Genomic DNA, 26,900 nt, shown 5'->3' with positions numbered 1-26,900 from the left:
GCAGATTTCCTTCCTTAAGTGTTATTTGGATGGGTTTTTACAACAATTGTTTCACAGTCATCATTTTCAATTTCAGATTGTTTTTACTGAATTCCAATTTTGCCATCTGCTGTGGTAGGACTTAAACCTGAGTCCCCAGATTGTTCCCCTGGGTCTTTGGATTATTAGTCCAGTGACAATGTCACTATGCCAATGCATCCCCAATATTTTTTACTGTTCTCCAACCCTACAACTCTCAGTGAATGCAATGTTCTTTCAAATCTGGCCATTTGTGCACCTAGATTCCCTGCACTGTATCATTGATGGCCATACCTATAGCTTGTTAAAGCTTGCAGTTCTATTCACTTCCTAAGCCTTGCTGTCCCTCCCTCTCATTCTCCTTCTTCAAGAATCTCCTTAAAATCACCACTATGACTAAGGGGGGGATTTTCCAACCCTTCCTGCCAACAGGATCTTCCAGTCCTGCTGAAGATGACTTTCCAAGTTGGGCTCCATGATGGTGGGGGAGGCGAGCCATATAAAACACCATCAGTCTTGGGGGGACCAGAATACCCTGCTGGAAAACACGCCGCGGAAGGCCAGGAAAATTTTACTCGCCCATTCCAAAGTCTCCTCAGGATTGATTACTGTCTGTTTACATCCGTGCAAAGCACTTTTGGATGTTTTTTCCTGCACGGTGGTGCAGTGGTTAGTACTGCTGCCTCACAGCGCCAGGGACCTTGGTTCGATTCCCAGCTTGGGTCACTGCCTGTGTGGAGTCTGCACGTTCTCCCTGTGTCCAGGTGGATTTCCTCTGGGTCGTAGAGTAATAGAATCATAGAGGTTTACTGCATGGAAACAGGCCCTTCGGCCCAACTTGTCCATGATGTCCTTTTCTTCAAACCCCAAAGCTAGTCCCAATTGCCCTCATTTGGGCCCATATCCCTCTATACCCATCTTACCTATGTAATTGTTGAAATGCTTTTTAAAAGATAAAATTGTACCTGCCTCTACTACTACTTCTGGCAGCTTGTTCACCACCCTCTGTGTGAAAAAACTGCCCTTCATAGGGGTGTGCTGGTTTCCTCCCACAATCCAATGATGAGTGGGTTAGATTGATTGGCCATGCTAAATTGACCCTAGTGTCAGTGGGATTAGCAGGGCAAATGTGTGGTGTTACAGGAACAGGACCTGGGTGGGATTGTGGTCAGTACAGACTTGATGGACCGAATGGCCTCCTTCTGCACTGTAGGGATCCTATGATTCTATGTTTTTGTGCTCCTGAATTGATGTTGTTCCAACATCAGGGAGTGGGATAGCTTGATCTTGGGTTCGGACATAGCTCGGCACAATATCGAGGGCCGAAGGGCCTGTACTGTGCTGTTCTGTTCTATGTTCTACGTAACCAGTCTGTGAGGTTAAAGTATAGCCAAATGACACATAGAATGAAAACAGCATTTATTGATTTTCAAGATAAAAACAGTGGCTTTCTCGCCACCCCTCAACGCACAGCATGCCTGTATCTGAACAAAACAATTAGAAAGGGCTATAAGAATTGGAGACAAAAGGGACACACAGAGGATACTGTAATGCTCCAAACTGAAAGAGGAGCATCAGTTTGGAGGAAATCCAAAAGCACAACAATTTCTGACTGAAAAGAAAAACACAACAGCTTCAACCTGGAGCTACATTTATCAACAAGGAAACATCTGCTGAGCACAACTAGGCCAACCTCAACTTGTCATCGGTATGTGGGAGACGTTGTCCATGGTGGTTCAGTTCAATGACAAGCGTTGCCTTTGCTCATGCTTCGAATGACCATCAATGGACTAAATGCGGTTTGCAGGAAAGTTCTGACGATACCATCTACAATCTGAAACAATATGGCGGACAACACAACATTACACGATCCAGCATTTGCTTAATTTTGTTACATGGCGACCACGGGACAGCAGCAGCAGCCACAAACTCAAGTTTACAAATGCCACGATTATTGTACAATTACTGCCTGAAGGTAACGAGCAAGGCTACTGGCTTACGGTGGCTGGATGAGTCGAATCCCATTTTGATTGAAGAGAGATGAAGGATTCGCGGCAGTTTGGGAGTGGTGCTCTCCCCGGTTCAGTCAGTTTTCTCCTGAAAGTTGATATCCCAGTGACCTGGGTGATGAGGCACGCTGCACAACGTTGCTTGTGAGTTCCTCGTGCGATTCACACCTTTGAGCCTTTGCTTCCTCTTCTCCTGCAGAGACGCTAACCATTCAGATTGAGAAGGCTGTGTACGAACACTGAAAAAGCGCACATGTTTCACTGTGCAGGTCTTCAGAACTATTTCCATTCATTTCCTTCAAAACTCAGCTTAAACTCAGGGACCTGAAGGGAGGGGAAACAAGAGAATCAGATAACTGTCAGTTCTGCAGCAAAATACAATTGAAATTATTGCCATTTTCTGATTATTACAGATTTAATGGGTCAAACTCAAAGTATACAAAAATATCTGCCCAAATTTTGAAACCTTACCCCTATCACACATGTAGCAGTTTAAAACTATTTCATTTGAATGCATGTCACAATCAGCATCCTTAAAAGACTCCAAGAGTTGAGGTAAAAATAAATCATTTAATTCCAATGGAAATGTTTGCATTAAATAGCAGCTTATAATGTAATTGGGATGTCGCAAAATGCTTCTCCAATTAATTACTGAAAAAAGTAAAAAAGTTTATTTATTAGTCTTATATTAACACTGCAATGAAATTCTCCTAGTCACCACAGTCCAGTGCCTGTTCAGGTCAATGTACCTAACCAGCATGTCCTTCAGAATGTGGGAGGAAACAGGAGCAAACCCACACAGACATGGGAAGAATGTGCAAACTTCACACAATGACCCAAGCCAGGAATCAAACCTGGGTTCCTGGCGCTGTGAGACAGCAGTGTTAACCACTGTGCTACCATGCCGTCCAATTGAAGGAAATACTTTGTTATGAAGGCAAGGATATTGGGCAAAGAAGGGGGTTAAGTGATGGTTATGTTGCAGATTTAATACGAGCATTCATGTAATTGCGCAGACACCCTATGGCTATTCCTTTCCTATTCCTGTCTTTAGTTTTCTCCAGACAGAATATCATCCTGATCTGATGCTGTCAGATTCGTTACAAGGTGTTTTACAGTTTGCAGTTCCCACTGATACTCACATTGATATGCAAATTGACCATCTGGTCCCAACCAACAGTGTTTGCGACCAAAGAGTGAATAAAAATAACTATGTACGTGGTGGCATTTCAAAAATAATAATTCACTTCCGAACACGAGAATATTTTACTTTGAAGATGTGGTGAATGTAAAATTGAATCGTTTGAGGGTTTGCATGCAAATCTCCAGCTTGTCCATTTTCTCATTATAAAATACCTCAGGTTTTTAAGCTATTTTTTGATCAGCCCCCACTATCACTTTAAGAATGATTGCTCACTGCCCTATGATGCCAGTTGGAATCTTGCCTAATGTTTGTAGGTTGGGCCTCCGCATTTCTAAACTGGTCCTTGTTGCATCCATTTTTCATGCATGTAACAATCTCTGCGCCCTGTAGTCAACAAATCCCCGGATCATTAATCATATTCACCTTATCTTGAAATTAAGGGTGCAATCTTACCAGCCATTCATGCCAGGCTCCTGCTGCAGTGAAGTTGGAGAATTTGGTGGCCAGCCAAGTCCCCGTTCACTGTGGTGGGATGGGGGAAATCTCACCGGCATGAACAGTGGTAAGATTCCGGCCTAAGGGTGGGATTCTCTGGCTGCACTCGCCCCAAAGCTGCCTGGTCTGCATCCCGCAACCTGCCCCCCCTTACCCATCCCCCCCCCCGCCCCCCCAAACAAACCCGCTACAATTCCCATGGCGGGCGGGACAGGAAAATTCTCTCCTAAATCTTTCCATCGGCAGTGACCCAATTTCCAAACTTTGATTATCTATATAGGCCGAATATCCTTCATCCATAAATCTGAAACCAAAGACATTCAGAAGTTGTACTTTTTTATAAAACCTCATTGACCTCTAGTCTGTGGCCCAAGCCGACGCAAACCTCACCCAATGCACCCGGCCTTTGTTATTCAGCAGTACATGTTACTTTTCTGGCCATTTTGTTTGACTGTAAGCTACAGCTTTCCTAGGCTTCAACCATTGTAATGTAAACTTGCCTAGGCTTATATGCAGTATACAGAATTATCTGGAATCCAAAATGCAATTAAGCCCCGAGAATTTCGGATAAAGGATACTCGGCTTATATTAATGAAGACCTTTCCCTCTCCGCTGATAGATTATGAAAGTTGGCCTTCAAATCTTCCATCAATATGAATTGCGAGTGAACTATTTAGTTTAAGCATTCTGAAAGTATTAAACCGCTGGTTTCCAGATGTGAGACACACACCTGAAGCGAAAGGCCCGATACAGAATCAAGAACGCAAACAGTATGAGAATGATTAATTAAGATTCCACCATTGCAATTTATACCATTTTTTTCTCCCAAATCATTCTTTGTCTGCAAAGATTGGTGTCAATTACACTGATAATTTTTGTATATAAGTGTAAATATTAACAATGAGGAGTACAAAAGCAGAAACGTAAGTTTAGAAATGACTATTGACTGTATTCATTGGTCAACCTGAAACACATTCACACATTATTTTCCCTGTTTAGAAAGAACATAAGAACAACATAAGAACATAAGAAATAGGAGCAGGAGTAGGCCATCTAGCCCTTCGAGCCTGTCCCGCCATTCAATAAGATCATGGCTGATCTGTCGTGGCTCAGTTCCACTTTCCCGCCCTCTCCCCATAACCCTTAATCCCCTTGCTTATCAAAAACCCACTATTTATTTTAAATGGCTAATGTCTCTGTTTTATAAATGATACAAATTGATTGATATAAATTAAAAAGAAAGCAATTGGGATATGAAGTATTGGAAAGAAAAAAAAATTAGCGTGTTTAAATGACATCATTTTACAACAAAAGACAAAATAAATAGTGCCAGATAGGGTGGGATTTTACAGCCTCGCTGGTCCCGAAACGGTTAAAGCCTGCCTGAGGTTAATGGACTTTCCCTTGCTGTGCCCACCACCCACTCTGATTCTCGTGCTGGACGAGGCAGTAAAATTCTAGCCATAGTATCATTATAATCCTCCAATGCCAATGAATTTTACACCTCATTGGATGGACTGACACGACTCTTTGTTTTCTGAGTGTTTACTAATCATTCAAGCACCGGTTCTTAAAGTTAGAGTGAGATTTAATGAAGGATAGTAGTAGGAGTGTAGCTTGACCATTCTAATAGTGGGCCATGGTTGAGAGCCATGTAGCGCGGGATTAGCACTGGAAGAATCACATGGTAATTGCAGATGGGTGTACTTTCCAAGAGAGAGACCATCGTCTTCACTATGGTGATGAATCAATGAAAGGCCTCATAATAAAGTCCTGGTAAACAGTCTGCGTTGTGACAAAATCTGTTCGGTAATGAATGGCTGGTCGAAGAATGCTAGCTGATATCAATTGGACCAGAATATATCTTCTGATATTTTGGACTTTGAAATGGTGAATAAGATTGGATCAGGCTGTCTGGGAAATTATCGAGATTGCAAACACTGCAGGAAAGGGCACAATGCACAAATCCAGTGAGGTGACATTCTTGCCCAGCTAGTTACAGGGGGAGAGGGAGGGTCTTCTAGATTAAAAAGCGTTATGGCCAGACTGGCAGTACAAAATCTGACTCATCACATGCCATTGAATGACTTTTGTCAGGGTGTTTGTTACAGGGGTAGCCATTTCATTGGAACAACTGGAGTTAGATTCCCTGCATTACCCCAACTGTGCTTCTTCTGAAAGTGAGTTACAATCAAGTCACACCAAAAAAGTCTTTGTTTTGAATGAGAAAAGAATTTATTTATATTAACATGGAAAGCAGAAGAAACCCAATGGGACAGTTGTTCAGGGCTGTTTTTACAGTTCAGATACACAAAAATAAAAACAGGAAAAATGTCTTTGTAAGAAGTTCTTTGTGAGTCATATAATAACACATACATATTTTATAAAACTATTTTTATATAATTAGTAATTGTGAACATAGCCTAAAGACATAACATAGATACCTAGTTCCTGGCATATGTAGTAGCCACCTTGTTTGAATGTTGAGTGCAAAGTGATTGGTGTGAGCCAATCTAGTAAAAGCCTTTGGAAATAAGATTTCTATAAGAATTAAATTGAAATCAGAAACAAAAAAAGTTGTCAATTTATTGCGCCTAGCCCATAGTTAAATACAAAATAGCACTGTTTGTGTTCAAAGATAAAATTACAGCAGACACTTTTACATTTGAGGAAATGTGCACATCTTGTTTAATGCTTTTAGGAATTTGCTCTCTAATTCACAAACTAGGACACAGAACGATGATTACAGCTCAACTCCACTGAAATCCAAAGTCTAGGGGAGAAAATCATATTTTATAAAAAGTCTGAAAAGGCTTCAAAAAATCTAAGTTACTTGCACCGATAATGATATTGTAATATAGAACTGCAATTGTAGAGGCATCGTTTCTGTAACGCTATTCTTAAGAATGAAAAGTATGCATGCAGATCTAGCAATGCAGCCCACTCTCAGAACAGGAAGCTTCTGGTGTACAAGGCTATTCATCTAGGGTTGATTTGATTTTCTTTTCAAATACTAAAAACATTGAAGGGTATTTTCGGAAGTACAGAAACAAAATAACAGCCAAAACGATTCATGTCTAAAGCTTCCCCAAGTCATTCATTCATTCTTTAAAAGAAAGCAAGCTATTTTTTTCTCTAATAAAACATTTATATGTACTAGGGATTAAAGTTCCACAGACATCTAAAACATTCTTCGATGGAAAGAAACATGAAGCATGTCGTGTTTATAGCAGCAAACATTCTTTGTGTGGTTGTCCAGAGTGTCCCATAGTAAAGACTGGTGGGAATTTTACAAAATAAAAACACAAAAATTGTGAGTAACCCTTCTTCCATGTCAAAACAAAAGGCTAAACAGGGCTGTGGTCCGGTGAAGCATGTGTGACAGCTACTATATAATCAACATTTTCTTTTGATTTCTTAAGGTTGGTATACAGCCTGTCTTCAATGCTAGTAGTTAATTTGTCTATGGGGTCTGCCCCTATCATCTGAGGCCCATATGCAAAGTTTGTGGAGCTATGTGTCTCTGTGAAGCCACTGATTTGACCTAAGGACTGCGGGATGTCTGTTTGGTCTGGTTGTTCAGTTTGGTCAATGGCGTTTCCTTGCTCGGTCGCCTCTTCCTCGATTATTTGGATTCTTTCCTCAAGGCCGGTGTGTTCTGAGCCTGAGGGGTCTGCCTCTGAGTGTTTGGACGTTGGTGATTTGATGGGTTCCTGGCCACTCTCGCTTGGTTCTTCATCAGTGGCGCTGACAATGCGTGGCAGGGTGCTCTGGTATCGATGGTCAAGTGGATAGTTCACGCTGTCGCCTCTGCGAAGAGGCGTTCGGTGCCGTTCCAGTGCGGGGGGATAACGGATTCCTGGATCACTGTATTGCTTGGTTCTCTGCCATTGCTTGCGTAGATGGATACGAGACCGGTGCTTAGACTTCAGTGGCGAATCATCAAACTGAGGGTCATGCCGGAGAAATTCATTGAATAAGGCATCTGTTTTCTCATCAATACTGTAATCCCGTCTATGTAAATAGTCTCTGGTTACAAACATTTGGCCATATGGTGACCACCCAATGGGGCTGTCTAGTTCACCACCTACTGCTCCTTCCTCCTCTACCTCTTCACTCAAGGTTTTTGCATCATAACTTTCAAAGACAGTCCCTTTGCGCCCAGAGCTTGTGAAGAACCTTCTTTTCTCTGAAGCAGTTTTGTCCTTTGTTCCACTTTCGCTTCTTTCTTCAAGCGTTCTGCTGGGAGCCTCTATGGATGCATAGCCGCTGTCCATCTGGAGCAGCTTCCTCGTGTTGGCCTCGCTGTCGCTACCACGCTCCGACTCCACGCTATCCTGCTTGGCCCGCTTGCTTACGGATTTCTCTTCGAGATCCTCGGCTTCGTCGGCTGTGTCCTGGGAGAGGGTACTGGGCAGGCCGCCCGTCGAGCACACACTCTCCGCATCGCTTCTGACCGAATCCTTATCGTTGCTGCTCTGGTCCGATGATATGTAAAGCTCGAGGGAAGCTCGAAGGTTCCAGATATCCCGGTAGATCCTCTGTTGATCTGAACTCTCCCTCCTCTCAGCACTTTCACTCCCGTTTGGCAGATTCTCTGCCGCATCTAACCTGAAAAAAAACCAAGCTGATCTCAGGAAAATGTGGCACACAGCAGCACAGCATTTATAAAACTTAACTTCAACACAGCTTGGTTTTTCACAATACCACTGTTATCTTCCTACCCATAGGAGATAGATTGATTTGGCTGACATGCTGGCTCACCCTGCCAACTCAAACTCAGTTCTGAGCTGTCAAAAGTAATTAGTTCTTTCCTGCCTCCTAATTCCCAACCAGTGATTTGTAATAAAACCGTCTTCCCAAATGACGAGGTCTCTTTTCATAGCCCCGACACTCTGATGTCCGTCCGCGTATAAGAACACGCCAGCTTCGTTTGAGAGAGAAAAAAATGACAATAAGCCGGGGAAGATGGACTGTGACTCAACTCCGCTCCATCTTTCACTAATAGAAGGGTGTGTTCTGCAGTTGATGCAACGTCAGGTGAAATGATCCATTAGCAACAAGATGTCCAGCTGAGAACTGGAAAGAAAATCTTACAACGCTTGTCTGCTTGAATTAAAAGGATTTAAACCTTTGCCATGGGGATGGGAAGTGGTACCTAAACTGCCCTGCTGCCAGCCATCATATGTTTTAAACAATTGCTCTGGCTGTTTACACGTCCTTTTCTGATGATAATGTCACCCCTTTCCCCCCATCAAATCGATTCTGCTCTGCACTGGAATTGAGCAGCGAATTTGCACTGGCAACGAGGATAAAATTAACTAAATGTGCGCTGTCAGCAAAGAGCATCATGGGAATTGGTTTGCCCTACACGAACGAGTCAGTGGGGAGGGAAGTTAATTGTTTGTTTGTATTCTGCCGCCTGCACATGCTCAGTGGGAATTTGCACAAATCTCACCAGGAAAACTGTGGGAAGGCATTCGAGCTTGAGCACACCCATTCATAGAATCCCTACAGTGAAGAAGGAGGCCATTCAGCCCATCAACTCTGCACCGACAACAATCCCACCCAGGCTCTATGCGCCTAAGCCCAGGCTCGCCTCCACCGACACTAAGAGGCAATTTAGCATGGCCAATTCACCTAACCTGCACATCTTTGGAGTATGGGAGGAAACTGGAGGTCCTGGAGGAAACCCACACAGACACAGGGAGAACGTGCAAACTCCACACATGATGTGGAGATGCCGGTGTTGGGCTGGGTTAGGTGCAGTAAGAAGTCTCACAACACTGGGTTAAAGTCCAACAGGTACCAAATAAACCTGTTGGACTTTAACCTGGTGTTGAGACTTCTTACTGTGCAAACTTCACACAGACAGTGACCCGAGGCTGGAACTGAACCCGGGTCGCTGGAGCCGTGAGTCAGCAGTGCTAACTACTGTGCTGCCCTCATTCATTATTCACTATTTTCAGATCAGCAATAATCCATGCACATCATGCTAATGCAGCCCAGTTCTGGAAAGAGGCACTCAACGTATAATTTTACCTTTGAATGCCAAAACTCTTTAGCTTCAGGTGGCAATGGTTAGTTTTCAACTTAAAGTTAAAATCCGGACAAGCTACAGGTCAAGGTTTAGAAACACTGATGTCGGTCTGGATTTAATGGTTGTGGCAATGGGCCTGTCCACCAGCTGGAAAGCCTGTGGCAACCTCATGGTCATTGCTGGGATCCCCGGTGTGATTTAAATTGTAATCGGGCAGTTTGCTGTCCGCCATCAAGTTGCCGGGGCCTTCAAGAGGAGGATTCGAGTGCTGCCGGCCAATCAGATACTTTGCAGACTCAGACCTCACTGGGGAGGTGACAGGCTCTCTACCCTGTGCTGTCCCATCCATTAAGCCACTCCCCCCCCCCCCCCCCCCCCCACTACCTGCGATCCCACACTCTCCTTGGCATCCCAGGGGAAGCTTTAAATTCCACCCGCTTTCAAAACTGAATCAAGTTTCAGAGATTATGGTCAAGCTAACATAAAATTCCAGCTAAAATGTTTCCTCAAGTTTGGTTCCGAGCTGAGGTTAGGAGTGGCCAAGACAGTGAAACAATGGAATGTAAAGAGGTCGATGGATTAACGAAATGATGGCTCTTGGAATAGGAGGTTCAGTGTCAGTTTGGTTCAAACCGTGCTTTAAAGGTCAGAAAGCAGTGAGTCTTGGTAAATGGTTATTTTTCAGACTGGAGAATGGAAGCTAGTAGTGTTCTCCAAGTGTCAATTCTAGGATCGCGACTTTTTTCCTAAGTATAAATGATTTGAGGATTGGAATACGGAATAAAATTTCAAAATTTACCATCTTGAAGACAGTGACGATGATATTAACTAACAACAAGAAGAAGTTAGTAGAATGGGCTGATTCACGGCAAATGGAATTTAACGGACAGAAGTACAAGTTGATGTATTTTGGCAAGAAAGATAGAAAGGTGCAAGATAGACTGAATAGGACAGTTCTAAAGGGTGTGCAGGGATAGAGGGATTTGGGGCTACATGTGCATTGATCTTTCAAGGGAGCAGGACATATTGAGAGGGTGTTTAGCAAAGCATATGGGATCTTGGCTTTCACATGTCATTGAATAGAAAAGCGGAGAAATTATGCTGAATCTTTGTAAGGGTTTGGTTAGGCCATGGACAGAATTTTAATACAGGAGCGATCTGTGCCACTCCAATGGGCATGCACTGGACTGTAATACACCCATGCTCAGTCACTTTTTTTGATGGTGAGTTGCAGATTGGCACTGGAGGGAATGGGGCATAAACAGACAGTTGGCCAGCTGAATAGCACTCAAGCGCCATTTGCAAAGGAGCCCCAATTTCACCGTGCACTGGGAGACCCCTCCCTCCCTCACAGACTTCAGGGCCCCCCCCCGCTTCATTGGCAGCACGTTCCCCCACTTCCTCCCCAACCCGGCATTGGGGCACTTCCAAAGGATCCCCCTGCCTGACACCTGACGTGCTCTCCCAAGGTGACCCCTAACACACCCCCAATTATTACCCCCTTCATGCACGACCCTTGCATGACCCCCTCCATATAGCCTGCCCCCCTTTGCATAGCCTCCTCTGCGTATCACCCCCCCCACCACCCCAGGCATAGCTCCCATTCAGTCCCTACACCCCACTCAGGCCCACCCCTTTGACACTGCCTTGACACACTGGCAGTGCCCAACTGGAAATGCCAGGGTGCCTGGTGGGCACTACCAGGGTGCTAGGTGAGCATAGCCAGATAGTCACTGCCAAATGGGCACTGCCCAGTCATACTGCTGATTACCAGGTGGTTTCAAAGGCCTTTGAGCCAGCTGGCATGGCCATCGCCCTGGTCTCCACTAGTGGGGACCAGTCGTGATTGTTCCTGTTCTCGCACCATGCCCAAAGATCAGCTGATCCTGGAAGCTGGGAGAATTTGGTGTCAAACTGGCTATGCAAATTTAAACGCTACTTTAAATATGCTAATCGGCTTCACGCCCTTTCTGGTTTGTGCCATTAGAAAGGGACCGGGATGATTGCAAACTGCTTGGCAATGGGCGCAAAGCCAATTTTTAGGCTTGCATGCTATTGCTCGATCTGTGTCCCCCACAAGTAGAACGTTGCATCCAGTTCTGGTTGTCACGCTGGAAGAAAGATGTGAGGATGCCTGAAGGGATGCAGAGAAGTGTTTAGCCAGAACGTTAGGTTGGATTGATCTCCTTGGAACATTGGGGACCGTGGGGAGATTTGATAGAGGTGTACGAGTGTGAGTCGGGTTTGGATAAGGTAGAGAAGGAAAAGGCTGTTCCCATTAGCTAACGGTACAAGAACCAATTGAGATAGAGTTAAAGTTTTAGGAAGAAATGCAGAGGGGACGTGAGCGAGACATTTTCACACAGTGAGTGGTGAGTCCTCAGAGCTCACAGCTGGAAACTGAAATGATCAATGATTTTTGAAAGGAAATTGGATCGATACACGAAGGAAAACCCTGCAGAATAATGGGGATAGAGCACAAGGCTGACTGGTTTGCTCCACATAGAGCCACCATGGAAATGTTAGGTGGTCCAATGACTTCAAGAGTGCGATCTCACTGGCTGTTCACACCCTGCCAGTGCAGCAGCAAGGACAAGAGAATTTGGCGCCCAGCCAAATCTCCATCCATCGCAGTGGGACTGGATAATCCCGCCGGTGTGAATGGCCATAAGATTCCACCTTCAGACTTTGTGTAGTGAATGATTAAATTCCTTTTCTCTACTTATATTTGCTATTGAAGATCAGGTCACTGTTTGCGATATCATTCCTCACTTGTGTTACAGGTAGAACTAGTAGTTTGGTTTGGGGGGGGTGTCACAGACCACCTTGGAGTAAAGGAAAGTTATCTGTTATTCTACCTGCACATCACAACTGAGATTAGGCAACCCACATCTCACACATTTTAAGCCTTCATAAGGAACCTGTGCCAAATCCAATTTGAGTGTTGTAATAATTCTTAAAAAATAGCAGGTCTTGCAGTCAGCTCCTGGATGACTCTGCATACAAAAACCTATACTACATAAGAACATAAGAACATAAGAACATAAGAAATAGGAGCAGGAGTAGGCCATCTAGCCCTTCGAGCCTGCCCCGCCATTCAATAAGATCATGGCTGATCTGTTGTGGCTCAGTTCCACTTTCCCGCCCTCTCCCCATAACCCTTAATCCCCTCTCTTATCAAGAACCCATCAACCCGCGTCTTAAAAATATTTAGCGAGGCAGCCTCCACCACTTCAACGGGCAGAGAATTCCAGAGATTCACCACCCTTTGAGTGAAGAAGTTCCTCCTCAACTCCGTTCTAAACCGCCCCGTGGTAACCTCCTCATCCTGCTCCCGGATTGGTTCCCCATTTGACCCATACTCACCCGACTGATCCTTAAAGGGACAATCACCACAATTATAAAAGTTGCTTGAGGAACAGAGTGCCTATTTGGCAGTTTGCCTCAAAACTGGTTCTACTAGAATTGCTTCTCCACTGCCTGAGGCTCCCATGGGCCCTAAAATCTGCCCTGTTTGCATAGAATTGGCTTCAAAATTAAAAAAAAAGATCTTTTTGTGTGTAAGCTTGGACACATGTTATTCCTTGTTCAATTTTTTATTGGTTCATTCAGGTGAGAGTCCCCACAGATCAGCAAAGCTCGCCCCAAGCTGTGATCAAAATCACTGTGCAGCAATGTTCCACATAGCAAAGTGCGATTTTAGTGTACCTTTAAAATTATTTTATTAGTTCATGCGCACAACCTTAGGTGATGTCATTGTTGGGAGCAGAACAAACTTTGGGCAGCTCAGGTGAACAGCAATTTCATTTTTAATTTCAGTTTGGAGCTGCAGGTTTGAGTTTTTAGTTTTAGAAGAGACAGCACGTTAAGAAGAAATGTTTTCCCTCTCTCCCTCCTGTTCTGGAAATTGTGTTGCTTGGCTGAAAACAAATTCTTGTTTCCCTGAAGGGTGAAAATCTGCTGTTGTTGGGGGCCGGACCAGAATCTCTCTGGTGTTTTGGGAAAATGTCTTGTCTTCAAACTGCTTTGAGTCTCAGGACTGCAGAATTCGTCTAATGGTCTCGATCCCAGTATCACATGAACATTATTCTGTGCCGTGTTAAAGCTGTGAAAAAGGTATTATGTCTACGGGGGTTGGCTTTGATTGGAAAAGCTTATATATATTCATTAAGGAGTACACATTATCATGATTGTTTCTTGTTTGTAACTGATAAAAATTATTTCTTATTTTCTTACCATATATATTAACTATATTAATAAGTAAACATTGTTAGATAAAAGCTCCTGAGTGGGTCACTTGAATCATACCTGAAGTGAAACATCTCATACTTATCCTGGCCAAATTCAAAATGCAAAAATTATGATTCGGTGAGCTTCATAAAACACTTTGGAGTTTCTAACCTGAACCACAACAATAGGGAAAAGGCATCAACAAACCTGCATTATCTCACTCCCCGCCTCCTGCCCCCCCTTCCCTGCCATATGCTATCTTATATATTTTATAGACATCCTCCAATTCATTTTAAAACTGCACTTTCATCATCATCAGATCAATCTTTTCCTCATCCATGGTTTGTGGGCATCTGGGCCAGCATTTATTTCCCCTCCCCTTTAATGGCCCTTAAACTGAATGGTTTCATTGGCCATTAGGGAAGTAGTGGCACAGTGGTATTGTAACTGGACTAATAATCCTGAGGCCTAAGATAATGCCCTAGGAACCCCACATTTGAATCCCACCATGGCAGATGGTGAAATTTGAATGCAATAAAAACTTGGAATTAGAAAGTCTAATGAAGATCAGAAAACTATTGTCGATTGTCGTAAAAACCCCTCTGGATAACTAATGTCCTTTTGGAAAGGAAATCTGCTGCCCTTATCTGGGCTGGCCTACACGTGACTCCAAATCCACAGCAATATGGTTGACTCTGAACTGCCCTTGGAAATGGTCTAGCCACTGAGTTCAAGGGCAATTATGGATGGGCAACAAATGCTAGCCTTGCTGATGATGCCCACATCTCAAGAATGAATAAAATAAAATTGCTGTAGATCTGGAGTCTAGTCTTACCAGACCAGGTAACAATGGCAGATTTCCTTCCCTAAAGGACATTTTGTTTACTGGGTGCCACAATGGCTACATGGTTAGCCCTGCTGCCTCACAGCACCAGGGACACAGAGTCCGCACGTTTTTCCCTGTGTCTGCGTGGGTTTCCTCTGGGTGCTTCAGTTTCCTCCCACAGTCCGAAAGATGTGTTGGATAGGTACATTGGCCATGCTGAATTCTCCCTCGGTGTACCCAAACAGGTGCCAGGGTGTGACACCTAGAGGATTTTCACAGTAACTTCATTGCAGTGTTAATGTCAGCCTACTAATGTCAGCTGACACTAATAGATAAACTTAAAACATTACTGAACTTGACAGGTTTTTTAAAACAACGATCAGCAATGATCTCACGGTCATCAGTTGACTTTTTAAGTCCAGATTTTTAGAATCGAATTCAAATTTCAACATCTGCTATGTTGGGATTTGATCCCAGAACCCAAGCATTATCTTGGGTTTCTGGATGACTAGCCCAGGGACAATACCATTGTATCAGTGCCTCCCCAGTTATGGGGAAGTGAGTGCTCGATTAGAACCTACCCCCACAATTTCTAAGAGCAATTTGCCAACCAAAACATCAGCCTTAAGTGGAGCAGAGTGGACTGTGAAAGTGGAGAAGCTGAGTGTAAGAAGATTGAAGTAGAACTATTTTAAGTTGTGTAAGCTTTTACTTGTTCAAGCAACTCAAAAATTTAATGAAGAATTTACACAGAATCATGGCACAGGAATGGTTAATTTGGTCCCACTAATCAATATTGGCCAGAATTCTCCATTGTTCACGCCCCTCCATCGCTGTCAGAGAAGATGGAAAATTTGGCGCTCAGCCAAATTTCCATTCCCTGCAGGGGGACAGGAGAATACCGCAGGTGTAGACGGCTGGAGACTTCCGTCCGGTGTCTTTTCTGCTACAAATGTGTCTGTTCCCACTGTACTCATATGACTGTGTATTAGTTAAAGTTTATTTATTAGTGTCACAAGTAGACTTACATTAACACTGCAACAAAGTTACTGTGAAAATTGCCACACTCCGACGCCCATTTGGGTACACTGAGGGAGAATTTAGCATGGCCAATGCGCCTAAGCAGTGCATCCTTCGGACTGTGGGAGGAAACCAGAGCACCTGGAGGAAACCCACTCAGACATGGGGAGAATGTGCAGACGCTGCAGTCACCCAGGCTGGGAATTGAACCTGGGTCCCTGGCGCTGTGAGGCAGCAGTGCTAACCACTGTGCCATTGTGCCGCCCCATTACAATGTAAATTACAAAACAAAAGCCTGGAAAGTCTCCAGTGGCAGCTGAGAACTAATTCTAAATGGATGATCAGCACAACATAGCACACAATGATGGTGAGTCGGACAGCCTTAGTAGTAATCTGTAATATGCTACTATTATTCATGAATCGAGTTTAAGCCTGGACAATGTGACTGGAAATCAGAGAAAGAGTACAGGACAGTGGCAACGAAGTGTGAACAAGTTATAAGGGAAGAATGTGTGGAACTCAAATTGCATTGAGGCGAGACAGAAGAATTTGCAGGGACAATTCTCACTACAGCTCCAGTCCAACCCGCTAACATTGCTTTTTGCTGACAGGTTTCTCACTTCGTTTCCCCACTGGACTTTCATAGAAACAAAGAATCCCTACAGTGTAGATGCAGGCCATTTGGCCCATCATACCTGCACTAACAACAATCCCACACAGGCCCTATCCCCATAACCCCACACTTTATCCTGCTAATCCCCCTGACACTACATCCGGAATCTTACCGTCCTGCCCACCACAGGAATCAGAGTGGGTAAGGGGCAGAGCATGGAACGTTCCGTTGACCTCGAGTAGGATTTTATGGTTGCGAGACAAGCGAGTCCGTAAAATCCCAACCTAAAGGGGCAATTCAGCGTAGCCAGTCAACCCAACCTGCACATCTTTGGACTGTGGGAGGAAACCGGAACACCCGGAGGAAACCCACACAGACACGGGGAGTAGGTGCAAACTCCACACAGACTGCGACCAAAGCCGGGAATCAAACCTGGGTCTTCGGCGCTGTGAGGCAGCAATGCTAACCGTTGTGCCACCCGCAGCTACTTGCCATTAGGACGGTGGAAGGCTGGAATGTTATCGTTGTCATAACAATCAGCGGTATCATCGACAGAAAATGCTGGAAAATCTCAGCAGGTCTGACAGGATCTGTGGAGAGAGAATAGAGTCGGTGTGCCTTCCAGACTCGAAACGTTGGTTCTATTCTCTCTCCACAGATCCTGTCAGACCTGCTGAGATTTTCCAGCATTTTTTGTTTTTGTTTCACATTCCAGCATCTGCAGTATTTTGCCTGGTATCATCAATGCTGCTAACAAGAGGCACTTCCACAGCAAATCCAGTGCTGTTATATTTCTCTGCTTTGTAAGGTCATGGATTAGAATGTTATCGATCCAGCTAAGAATGAATGAAGTTTGCTCCAAATAGGAAGCTCATGCACCTGAACATCTGGTTGGAAAGCAGCCATTTCCATTGTCTGACATGTTGCGATATTTGCATTTTAATATATAATTTTAAAATATTTTACATTATATATACATTCACATATTCAGCTTGTATACACATGTTCAATTAACCTTATCGTCATTATGTAGAAAGCGCCTATTAAAAGTAAATGAAGAGCAGAATCCTTTGCAAATAGTCTAGTTATTAATTAAAGGAAAATGTTACAGTGCAAAAGTATTTTCAACTGTATGGCTGGAGTTTTCCATCTGTTCACACTCCGCCTCCATTGCAAGCAAGGATGGAGAATTTGGCACTCAGCCAAATCTTCATTCTCTGCAGCAGGACCAGAAAATCCCGCCGGTGTGAATGGCTGGAAAATTCCAATCTTTGTTTTTCCTTTGAATTGTGTTTACAGGAACAAATGTGGAGGAGATTTGCACGTATAATTTATGTTTTAAAATTTCAGTCCCCTTTTAGATTTTAATTATAACTCCCACTTGGTTCCAGTAGTTGATTAAAGAAAAACATAAATGAAGCCATAAAATTTTCAACAGTCTCCAGTGTCAGAATGCAAAAACATCTTGTCTGCTGTCTACTTGCCATAAGATTCCTCCCTATCTCGAGTTTTACATTCACAAAATCTGACAGGCGTTGAATGTGCATTTGCAGTACAGTGTGCTTACTCTTGCTTTTTTTTTAAGGACTTGGCTAATTTAACTCTTGGCCACGCAGACAGAATGGGATTTCTGTTCATTACTCCATAAAATAATTAATCCATACATTTTACCCCAAAATAAATAAACCCCAAAGCAATACTGACAGATGTTTCATCCTGGCAGTATGGTAAATTGGGAAAAATCACATGAGCTGCCACTTCCATTCCCCACAAACGTATTCACAGAATATCACAGAATCCCTACAGTGCAGAAAAAGGTCATTCGGCTCATTCAGCCTGCACCAACAATAATCGCACCCATACCCTATAACCCCATACATTTCCTCTGCTAATCTTCCTGACGCTAATAGATAACTTATCATGGTCAATCCACCTAATTTGCAAATCTTTAGACTATGAGAGGAAACCGGAGCACACCCACACAGACACGAGGAGAACGTGCAGACTCTGCAAAGAACCAAGTTGGGAACCGAACCTGGGTCCTGGGCACTGTGAGGCAGCAGTGCTAACCACTGTACCACCATGCCTATTTCAGTTGCATTGAAGCCAGATAGGACAGAGGGGCACTTCTACCCCAATATGTCCTTAGGAAGTTTTAATTAGTTACTTAAATAGTTGCTACATGAGATATATGCTACCTGTCTTTATCCAATTGCCATCTACCAAATTGGCACTTAGAATCATAGAATCCTACAATGCAGGAGAAGGCCATTCAGCCCACTGAGTCTGCACCAACTATAAACCCACCCAGGCCCTATCCCATAAACCCATCCATTTGCCCCAGCTAGTTCCCCTGATACAAAGGGGCAATTTAGCATGGCTAATCCACCTAACCCACACATCTTTGGACTGTGGGAGGAAACCAGAGCGCCCAGAGGAAACCCATGCAAAGAGCATACGAACTCCACACAGACAGTGACCCAAGCCGGGAATTGAACCTGTGTCCCTAGCAAGGTGAAGCAGCAGTGGCGACCACTATGCCACCGTGCCACCCTTTGGGAGTGCAATCAAGCAAGGAGATTTTAGCAACGTTCATTTGAGGCTACATTGGGTATAAAATAGAAAATGCTTCTCCTTTGCAACTGCATGTCATCACTCGTTCCTTTTAACAAGACATTCAGAAAGATGAGGGCGGTTCACTGATTGTGGTACACCTACTTCTGAACTCCATCGACCTTAAGGCATGCCATGCACTCATGTTTATGAAGTGATTACTTGAGCTCAGTCTGAGCGGTTACAAATTTTAGTGAGCCTCAGAGGACATGGTCAAAATGTGCCATTCAAAATATTTGATAATAGATTGAGGGGTAGTTAATATCTACCTTGTTCCTTGGACAATTTGTCATGTTGGAGAGGCAATATGGAAAAATGAGATGAAACTAAAGGGGATAGTTTAGATGTGTGCAGGGATTAAAGAGGAAAAATATGTACCCAGGTATTGGACACTCGATCTGCATCCTTTTACCTCTGGATTTCAATTGCAGGTGAGGGCAGGTTGGTCAGCAAATTAAATATGCAAAAATGCAATTGTTTGATGATTTAGTTCTGCATTTTGTCATTGCATGGGTTTGCTGGGCTGTCTGAAACTGGTCGTCATGATGTGGAGATGCTGGCGTTGGACTGGGGTAAAAACAGAAAGAAGTCTCACACCAGCTTAAAGATGATATTGTGAGACTTCTTTCCGTCTGAAACTGAGCAGGGTGAAGGTTGGAAAATGCGGCAACGTTTTGAGCAACATCTTCACTTCCATGTGCAACTTTCACCATCTTCTGTCTGATGGTTGACCTGCAGTTTCCTGCAAAATAAGCACTGGAGAGCACTGAATGGCTAATCTGAGACTTCCCTCCAAACTATTTAAACTGAGGACTGAGGGTGCAGGTCATTGGTGGGCGCCAACATGTACTCAGTTGCCTGCTGTGCCAGCTAGTCACTCTTTACAGGAAGGCGAGCATTAATGCAAAGACTCCAGACTTGGTCCATCCAGAAGCCCCTATCCTATCTGGCTTCAATGCAATTGAATAGGCATGGTGGCACTACTGCCTCACAACGCCTGGGACTCGGGTTCAATTCCCAACTTGGGTCACTGTCTTTGTGGAGTCTGCATGTTCTCCTCGTGTCTGCGTGAGTATGCTCTGATTTTTTCTTATAGTCCAAAGATTTGCGAATTAGGTGGATTGATCAAGATGCCAAGACCAGACTCCACTCAAGCTGGAGGCAAACTCCTCCCATCTTTCTCCATTCGTGCATAGATCCCTGGAAATGTTGCCAGAGTGTCACCAATTCTCCGCTGTGGCTCCAGTCGGGGGCATTCCGGACGCAAGCACCTGCCTCCAGTTGAGCAGAGCTCGGGAGGGGTGGGTGAACACTGCCCGATGTGTGTTCTCCACTGCTGTCCTTGTCTTCTACACCTGCTCCTGCTCACTTGTGGCTCACCATGTGAGAAACTGGCTACCTGCCTGAAAGGCATCACTGTGTTGTGTGTATCTGAGCTTGTGGAGAGTGGGCAGGAATGGTGTGACGGTGTTTCCTCAGAGTGTGCGACCTGGCCTGAGGACTCCTTGGCCTATTCCTGCACCATCTTCTGCGTTACCTGTGAAGGACCTGTGGGAGATGAAAGATGTGAATTAGAACTGACAGTAGGAAAGCGTACAAAGTAATCACTGTGCAGATGATCGTATTTCAGTTGCAGGTGACACTGCATCAATGCGAGTGAGTGTTTCATTTGGATGTGTGATATTTAATTGTGGTTGCCAGGTAGCTGTGAGACCATCATCTCTCCATCTCCGATGGCCATGTTCTCCGTCACTCCGCGAATATTTTAGTGTGTGGTTCTCCAGAGCGTAGGTCCCTGCCTCTCCCTGGAACTCTGTAAGAATACAAAGCAGAGTTGTGTGTGAGAGAGGTGGATTGTGATGAGAGGATGGAGGGACAGCATTTGTGGAGGGTGACAGGGAGACTGCAAGGGTTGGAAATAAGCTGGGGAGGAGTGGGAATGTCAGTGGTGGTTGTTCAGATGAGGATGTAAGGAAATGCCTCGATCATGAGGGGTGAAGAGTGTAGGAGCACCTTGTGTTGAGGAATGATGTGCTGGGCAAGCTTGATGTGGTCAGAGTGAGGGGAGAATGTAGCATGGCACTCACCTTTCCCGTCCTGATGCATCCATGAGTGAGGGACCCGCAGCCCCCTTCTTCAACCACTTCCAGCAATGCCCGCTTTGTTTCAGAGGCAGGGCACATCCTCCCATCCAGTGGGTGAAGTATCTTTATTCTGGCCCAATAAAGTCCACAGTGTGACCACCAGGAATGCCTCAGAGAATTGGGGTGCAGTGGCCAGGGTTATGGCGGTGAGGGAGGGGTGTAACCCTCCCACATTGTGGCTCCATCACTGCTGCCTGACAATTGTAACCCGCAGTCATCATCTGGCAGGATCTATTTACCCTACTAATCCCCCTGACACTAATCTTCAATTTAGTGGCCAATCCACCTAACCTGCATACCTTTGGATTGTGGGTGGAAACCAGAGTGCCCGGAGGAAACCCACACAGACACGGGGAGAATGTGCAAACTCTGCGCAGACAGTAACTCAAGCTGGAAATTGAACCCAGGTCCCTGGCACTGAGAGGCAGTAGTGCTAACCACTGTGCCTCTGTGCTACTCATATTTAAATAGTGAAGCTGGAAGACTCAGGAACAGGTAGTGATCACCTGCTCAGATTGGCTGAGAAGCTAGACAGTGGGATGCGAAAGCCATGACCAAGTTAAAAAGCTACAGCAAAGCTGGCGCCACTAACCTTTGCATCCCTTCCCCACAGGTGTCAGGTCCATCATAGAATCATAGAACCCTACAGTGCAGAAAAAGGCCATTCGGCCCATCGTGTCTGCACCGAACATAATCCCTCCCAGGCCCTACCCCCATATCATACCCACTAATCCCTCTAATTTACGCATCCCTGGACACTAAGGGGCAATTTCTTTGCATGGCCAATAAACCTAACCTGCACACCTTTGGACTGTGGGAGGAATCCGGACTACCCGGAGGAAACCCACGCAGACACGAGGAGAACATGCAAACTCCACACAGACAGTGACCCGAGCTGGGAATCGAACCCAGGACCCTGGAGCTGTGAAGCAGCAGTGCTAACCACTTTGCTACCATGCTGCCCACTGGGCAGCAGTGGAATCAGTTAAAATTTTGCCCAGAATTTCAAACAACACTTTCAATTGTACACGTTTCTTATATTTTTATATGAATGGCACGTGGATTGTTGCAGGATACAATTAGATGCGTTAATAAAGTAGGTGGCATGGTTAGCACTGCTGCTCACAGTGCTAGAGACACAGATTCAATTCCTGGCTTGGGTCATTGTCTGTGTGGAGTTTGCAGTTTCTCCCCGTGTCTGCGTGGGTTTCCTCCAGGTGCTCCTGGTTCCTCCCACAGTCTGAAAGACATGCTGGTTAGATGCATTGACCTGAACAGGTGCCAAAATTTGGCGACTAGGGGAATTTCACACTAAGTTTATTGCAGTACTAATGTAAGCCTTACTTGTGACATTTTTAAATAAACTTTAACTTTAAAGTTATCAATTTGGAATTATTCATTTCTGCTTTTTCCTGCGCGACAGTGAGGTGAGACAAAGCAGTGAGAAGAACTGCATCTTCAGTGGGTGTAATGATAAGTCTAAGAAACATCTACTTCCCACCACAGCAGCTGGTGAAATTTGAATTCAGTTCATAAATCTGGGATTATAAAGCTTGTCTCAGCCGTGGACAGGATTTTCTAGTCACGCCTGTCCCAGGACCAGAAGTTCCCGCCTGAGATCAATGAAAAGGGTCTGTCAGATTGTCTGTCCCGACCACAATGATTCCCGCAGCCGTCAGGATTGGAAAATCTACCCCCATGAAGCTATCACTGAGGGTCATAGAAGCCCAAGGATCACTAATAGGAAAGGAAGTTTGGCATCTTTTCTTAGCCTGGCCTGCATGTGACTCCAAACCCACAACAATGTGGTTGACTTTTAATTGCCCTCCGCAATGGCCGAGCAAGCCATTCAGTTCAAGGACAATTCAGGATCTGCAACAAACGCTGGCCCAGCCAGCGACACCCACATTCCATGAAAGAATAAAAAAAACTTCAATATGATATTTTAAATTCCTTTGTGTTTCTGAGAGCCGGATTTAAATATAAGGCTCACCAGCCAGGTTTCTCAGGAAACCCAACAGTTAAGTGGAGATGGGAACATCCCAGATCATCCCACAGTCCAAAAATGTCCAGATTAGTATCCCGGGATTTATAGGCTACGTAGGTTAGCCATGGTAAATATTTGGGGTTACAGAGATGGGGAGGGTCTAGATGGCATGCTCTTTCGACGAGTCAATGCAGACTCAATGGGCCAAATGGCCTCTTTCAGCACTGTAGGGATTCTATGATTCTATGCTTGTGGACCAGGAAGAACATTTATGTTCCCCTTTGACCCTCAAGCAAACCAACAAATGTAGTCTCTGCCATAATTGGTCAATTTACCCCACTGGCCCCATTGAACCCATGACATGTCTAGGAAACCTGATTGGATTTCTATTGCAGAGGGTGTTACTTATATGACAAAATTCACGTTATTGTGCCACAACCATCTTCCCGTAGATTGAGGCTTGCATCGTTGCCTGTAGATCTGGTCCATGCCAGGCACAAAGCTGATTTAAAAATGATAAGAAGGTCCTGCTATTAAATTTGTCAAGTTCTACCTGTTCCCAGAACTTTCAGGTTTTCAATCACAACTGTGCTCGCTAACTCCGTCCCTAAAAATATCAGGGCGAATGAGTCAGAGGAAGCGATTGTGTGATGGAGGAGGAAGAACTTATTGGATGACACACTTGGAGATTAATGAGGAATTGGAGGCTGAATGTGAGAAAAGATCAATAATCACCCAGATTTTTCCTTGTTTCAATGATGCAAGGGAAGCAATAAAAAAAAGCTTCCTGCAAACATGGAGAAATATAACAAAGTCTCAGTGAGATTTTTGTGCTCTAATGAGATTGGAGAGTTATTGTGGGTAAAAATATCTGGTATGAAAGAGGAAATTGGGTTTTTTGTAGTTATTTTTAGCAACGGAGGATATAAGTTTGTTCTATTCGAGTTCAGGTGCAATATGTGGAAAAGGAAAGGCTAAAGGTGAAGTCTTCAAAGACTAAAGTTAACTGCAGATGGACTTGCGAGACATGAATGAACTCTGGGCCAAATTTCTGTGGAGTTAGGGAGACTCTGCGGACTACTGAAAATGGTGGGCTTGATCCGGATGTGGAAGACTCCTCCCCATTTCCAAAATCCCAAATTTTCTTTGACAGAGGAAGGAGGCAAGGTGTGACTCATGCAAGAAAGAAACCCAAGCTCAAGGGGGCTGTTTGGACCTTTACTGAGTTCAAACAGACCACATTTTGACTGTTGTAAGGGCCTTGACTTGTAGTGTGGAAGGCACAAATTGATGGAGTTGACACAAATGCACTTGGAGAGTGGGTAAGGTCTGTGGAATTGTCATGATCTGAACGTTTTTAAATGCTTTACTTCTTTAAACTTAAAAAAAACAGACAGTAGCTGTCAGTGAGAATTAAAATAAATTATCTTATGATTGACAAGTATAGGTAGGACAAAATAGTCGCATCTGTGCAGTTTCAACAGATCTCATTTTCCAAAGGGCTATCATTGTGTCATTATGAATGCTTGGGTGCATTTGAAAAGCTTAAATTATCTCATTGGGAATAATGAATACTTCATAGCTTGATTGTTAGTTTAAACAGTCTATTCAAGGATTCGCTGTCTTTAATGTGGGTCTGAAGAGAAATGTGTTTGTTTTTGTAAGAAATTATTCACTTGAAGAGATTTAAGTGCTTTTATGGGAGGTTTTTTTCATTATCAAGTGTGTAGTATTAAATTATAGAACTGTATTAAATTGTAAGAAGTTTATTTTTTTCATCTCCACATGGCTCCTAAGATCTGCCCATAGTCAATGGGGAGGTAGCTCTGAATATGGTATTAAGGGTGTGAGGGGCAATGGGGATGGATGGGGAGCATGAGGTGGCATTCAGTGGGCATGGAGGATATGAGGGGCCACGGGGTTGGGGGTGAGGTGATGGGATGTCAGGGGTGAGGACAAGAGGGCCAGTGACTTTTGAAGCAACTGGGATGATGTCCCAGAGCACTGAAGTGGGCCTGCTACCCTGCCTGCCTTGGCACTCCACATGCTGTTTCTGGATCAACAAGTCCAACTCCACCCAGTACACTCACCCTTCCCCGGGGACAAAATCACGCGTTTCGGGGTTCTTTTTATCATGGCTGGTCCGGCGAGTCAGCTAATTTCCCAACTTGAGCAACCCACCCTGACAGCCAAAATCTGGCCCTCTGTCCCTGAGCTGCCAAAGGAGATTCTTCGATTCAATATTGTACCATTCAACATGGAGGAAACCTACGCCAATGTCAAGTGAGGTAGATTTAATTTAAAGGCCCCAACGATTGCTTTCAATTTGCTTCTCAGACAGTCCCATTCATGCTGATTTCATATCAGGACAAATCTTGTTTCGTATAAACTTTGGGAACTAAGTGGCAGTATATCCCTCCCTTATACTTGTCTCAGAATGGTACGGAAATCCACCCACCAGTCACAAGTGGTTTTAATAATAGGATGCTGTTAATTATGGCAGTTTAGGTGGGAGTTTAGCCTCGGGCTGTGTGGAGTTTTTGATCTAATTGTATCTCCAGTCAGGATATGACGCTGATATAGTGACACCCGACATTCTTGCCCAACTGAAAACTGGATAAGAAATGCCTAATTCTCTCTCCAAGCCTGGGTTGCTCTCTAGAAAGGATTTGTCATCACTCGAAGTGCAAATAAGTGCAAGGGCAGCATGGTGACAAAGTGATTAACACTGCTGCCTCACGACGCCAGGGACTCCGGTTCAATTCCTGGTTTGGGTTACTGTCTGTGCAGAATCTGCACATTCTCCCTGTGTCTGCATCGGTTTCTTCGAGATGCTCTGGTTTCCTCCCACAGTCTGAACAATGTGCTGGTTAGATGCACTGGCCATGCTAAAATTCTCCCTCAGTGTACCCAAAGAGGGGCCACAGTTTGGCGACCAGGGAATTTTCACAGTAACTTCATTACAGTGTTAATGCAAAGCCTACTTGTGACACTAATTGATAAACTTAAAATCGGAATTCAGGATTTGTCTGGTTAGAAAAGAGACATCGAGATCACTACTTCCTTTTCTGTTATGAACCAAGCCACCTTCCCTTAATACCTTAGAATGAATCAACCATTGTTGCTCCAGTTTGAGTTCAAGTGTGAATAAGCCACGTTGATACTGCCAAGTTACATCAAACTCAAAAGACTTCCGAGCATTTACATTCCTTTGTGCACCAAGTCATGTTTTCAGGAGGCTAGCACTAGATTACTCAACCTAACACACATATGGAGGCCAAACTTGAGACAGAACAATGCAAAGATGTCCTTCTTTGTGGTTTTATCCTACAGCACATCTCAAGAGAGGTATAACTGTGTACTCCACTTACCAATTGGAGTATGGACGCTACATCATTTACATTCAAATTATCCATTGAATTAGCTGCAAAATGTACAACAAAATCTAAGCAATAAGTGAACAATACAGAGTAACAGTAAAGTTTCCCAAGATGATTTGGGGAGAGGCAGTGGGTCAGATAATTTGCTCTTGTCATATATAGCAACGCCAAATGTATTCAACGCAAGTATTCAACAATGCCATGGCATGAAGTAACCAAAGACAGTCTGCTCGCCAACCCATCCCCCACAGCCACCCCTGTGGAATTACTGTTTGTCCACTTTGTGTGATACAGATCTCTGGAAGAATAAATGTCAAATAATGCACTGAATAATATACTGAACTCCTGTGCTCAGGGAAGAATCGAAAATTCCTAAATTTG

At 44.2% G+C, this 26,900-nt stretch overlaps 1 protein-coding gene across 6 annotated transcripts in view; it reads right to left on the bottom strand.

Moving 5' to 3' along the window:
* Positions 1–5,924: 5,924 nt before the first annotated feature.
* Positions 5,925–26,900, bottom strand: part of cbarpb (CACN subunit beta associated regulatory protein b) — a 201,861-nt gene continuing 180,885 nt past the window's right edge. For all 6 annotated transcript variants that reach the window (XM_080212988.1, XM_080212985.1, XM_080212986.1 and 3 more), the window contains one exon: positions 5,925–8,277. In XM_080212988.1, coding sequence (XP_080069114.1) covers positions 7,014–8,277 — 1,264 coding nt within the window. In that variant the 3' untranslated portion in view covers positions 5,925–7,013. The remainder of the gene's footprint in view (positions 8,278–26,900) is intronic.

This window comes from Carcharhinus amblyrhynchos, chromosome 26, assembly GCF_965287045.1.
Source record: "Carcharhinus amblyrhynchos chromosome 26, sCarAmb.v2.hapA, whole genome shotgun sequence".
NCBI lineage: Eukaryota > Metazoa > Chordata > Chondrichthyes > Carcharhiniformes > Carcharhinidae > Carcharhinus > Carcharhinus amblyrhynchos.
This window is presented reverse-complemented; position numbering and strand designations above follow the sequence as displayed.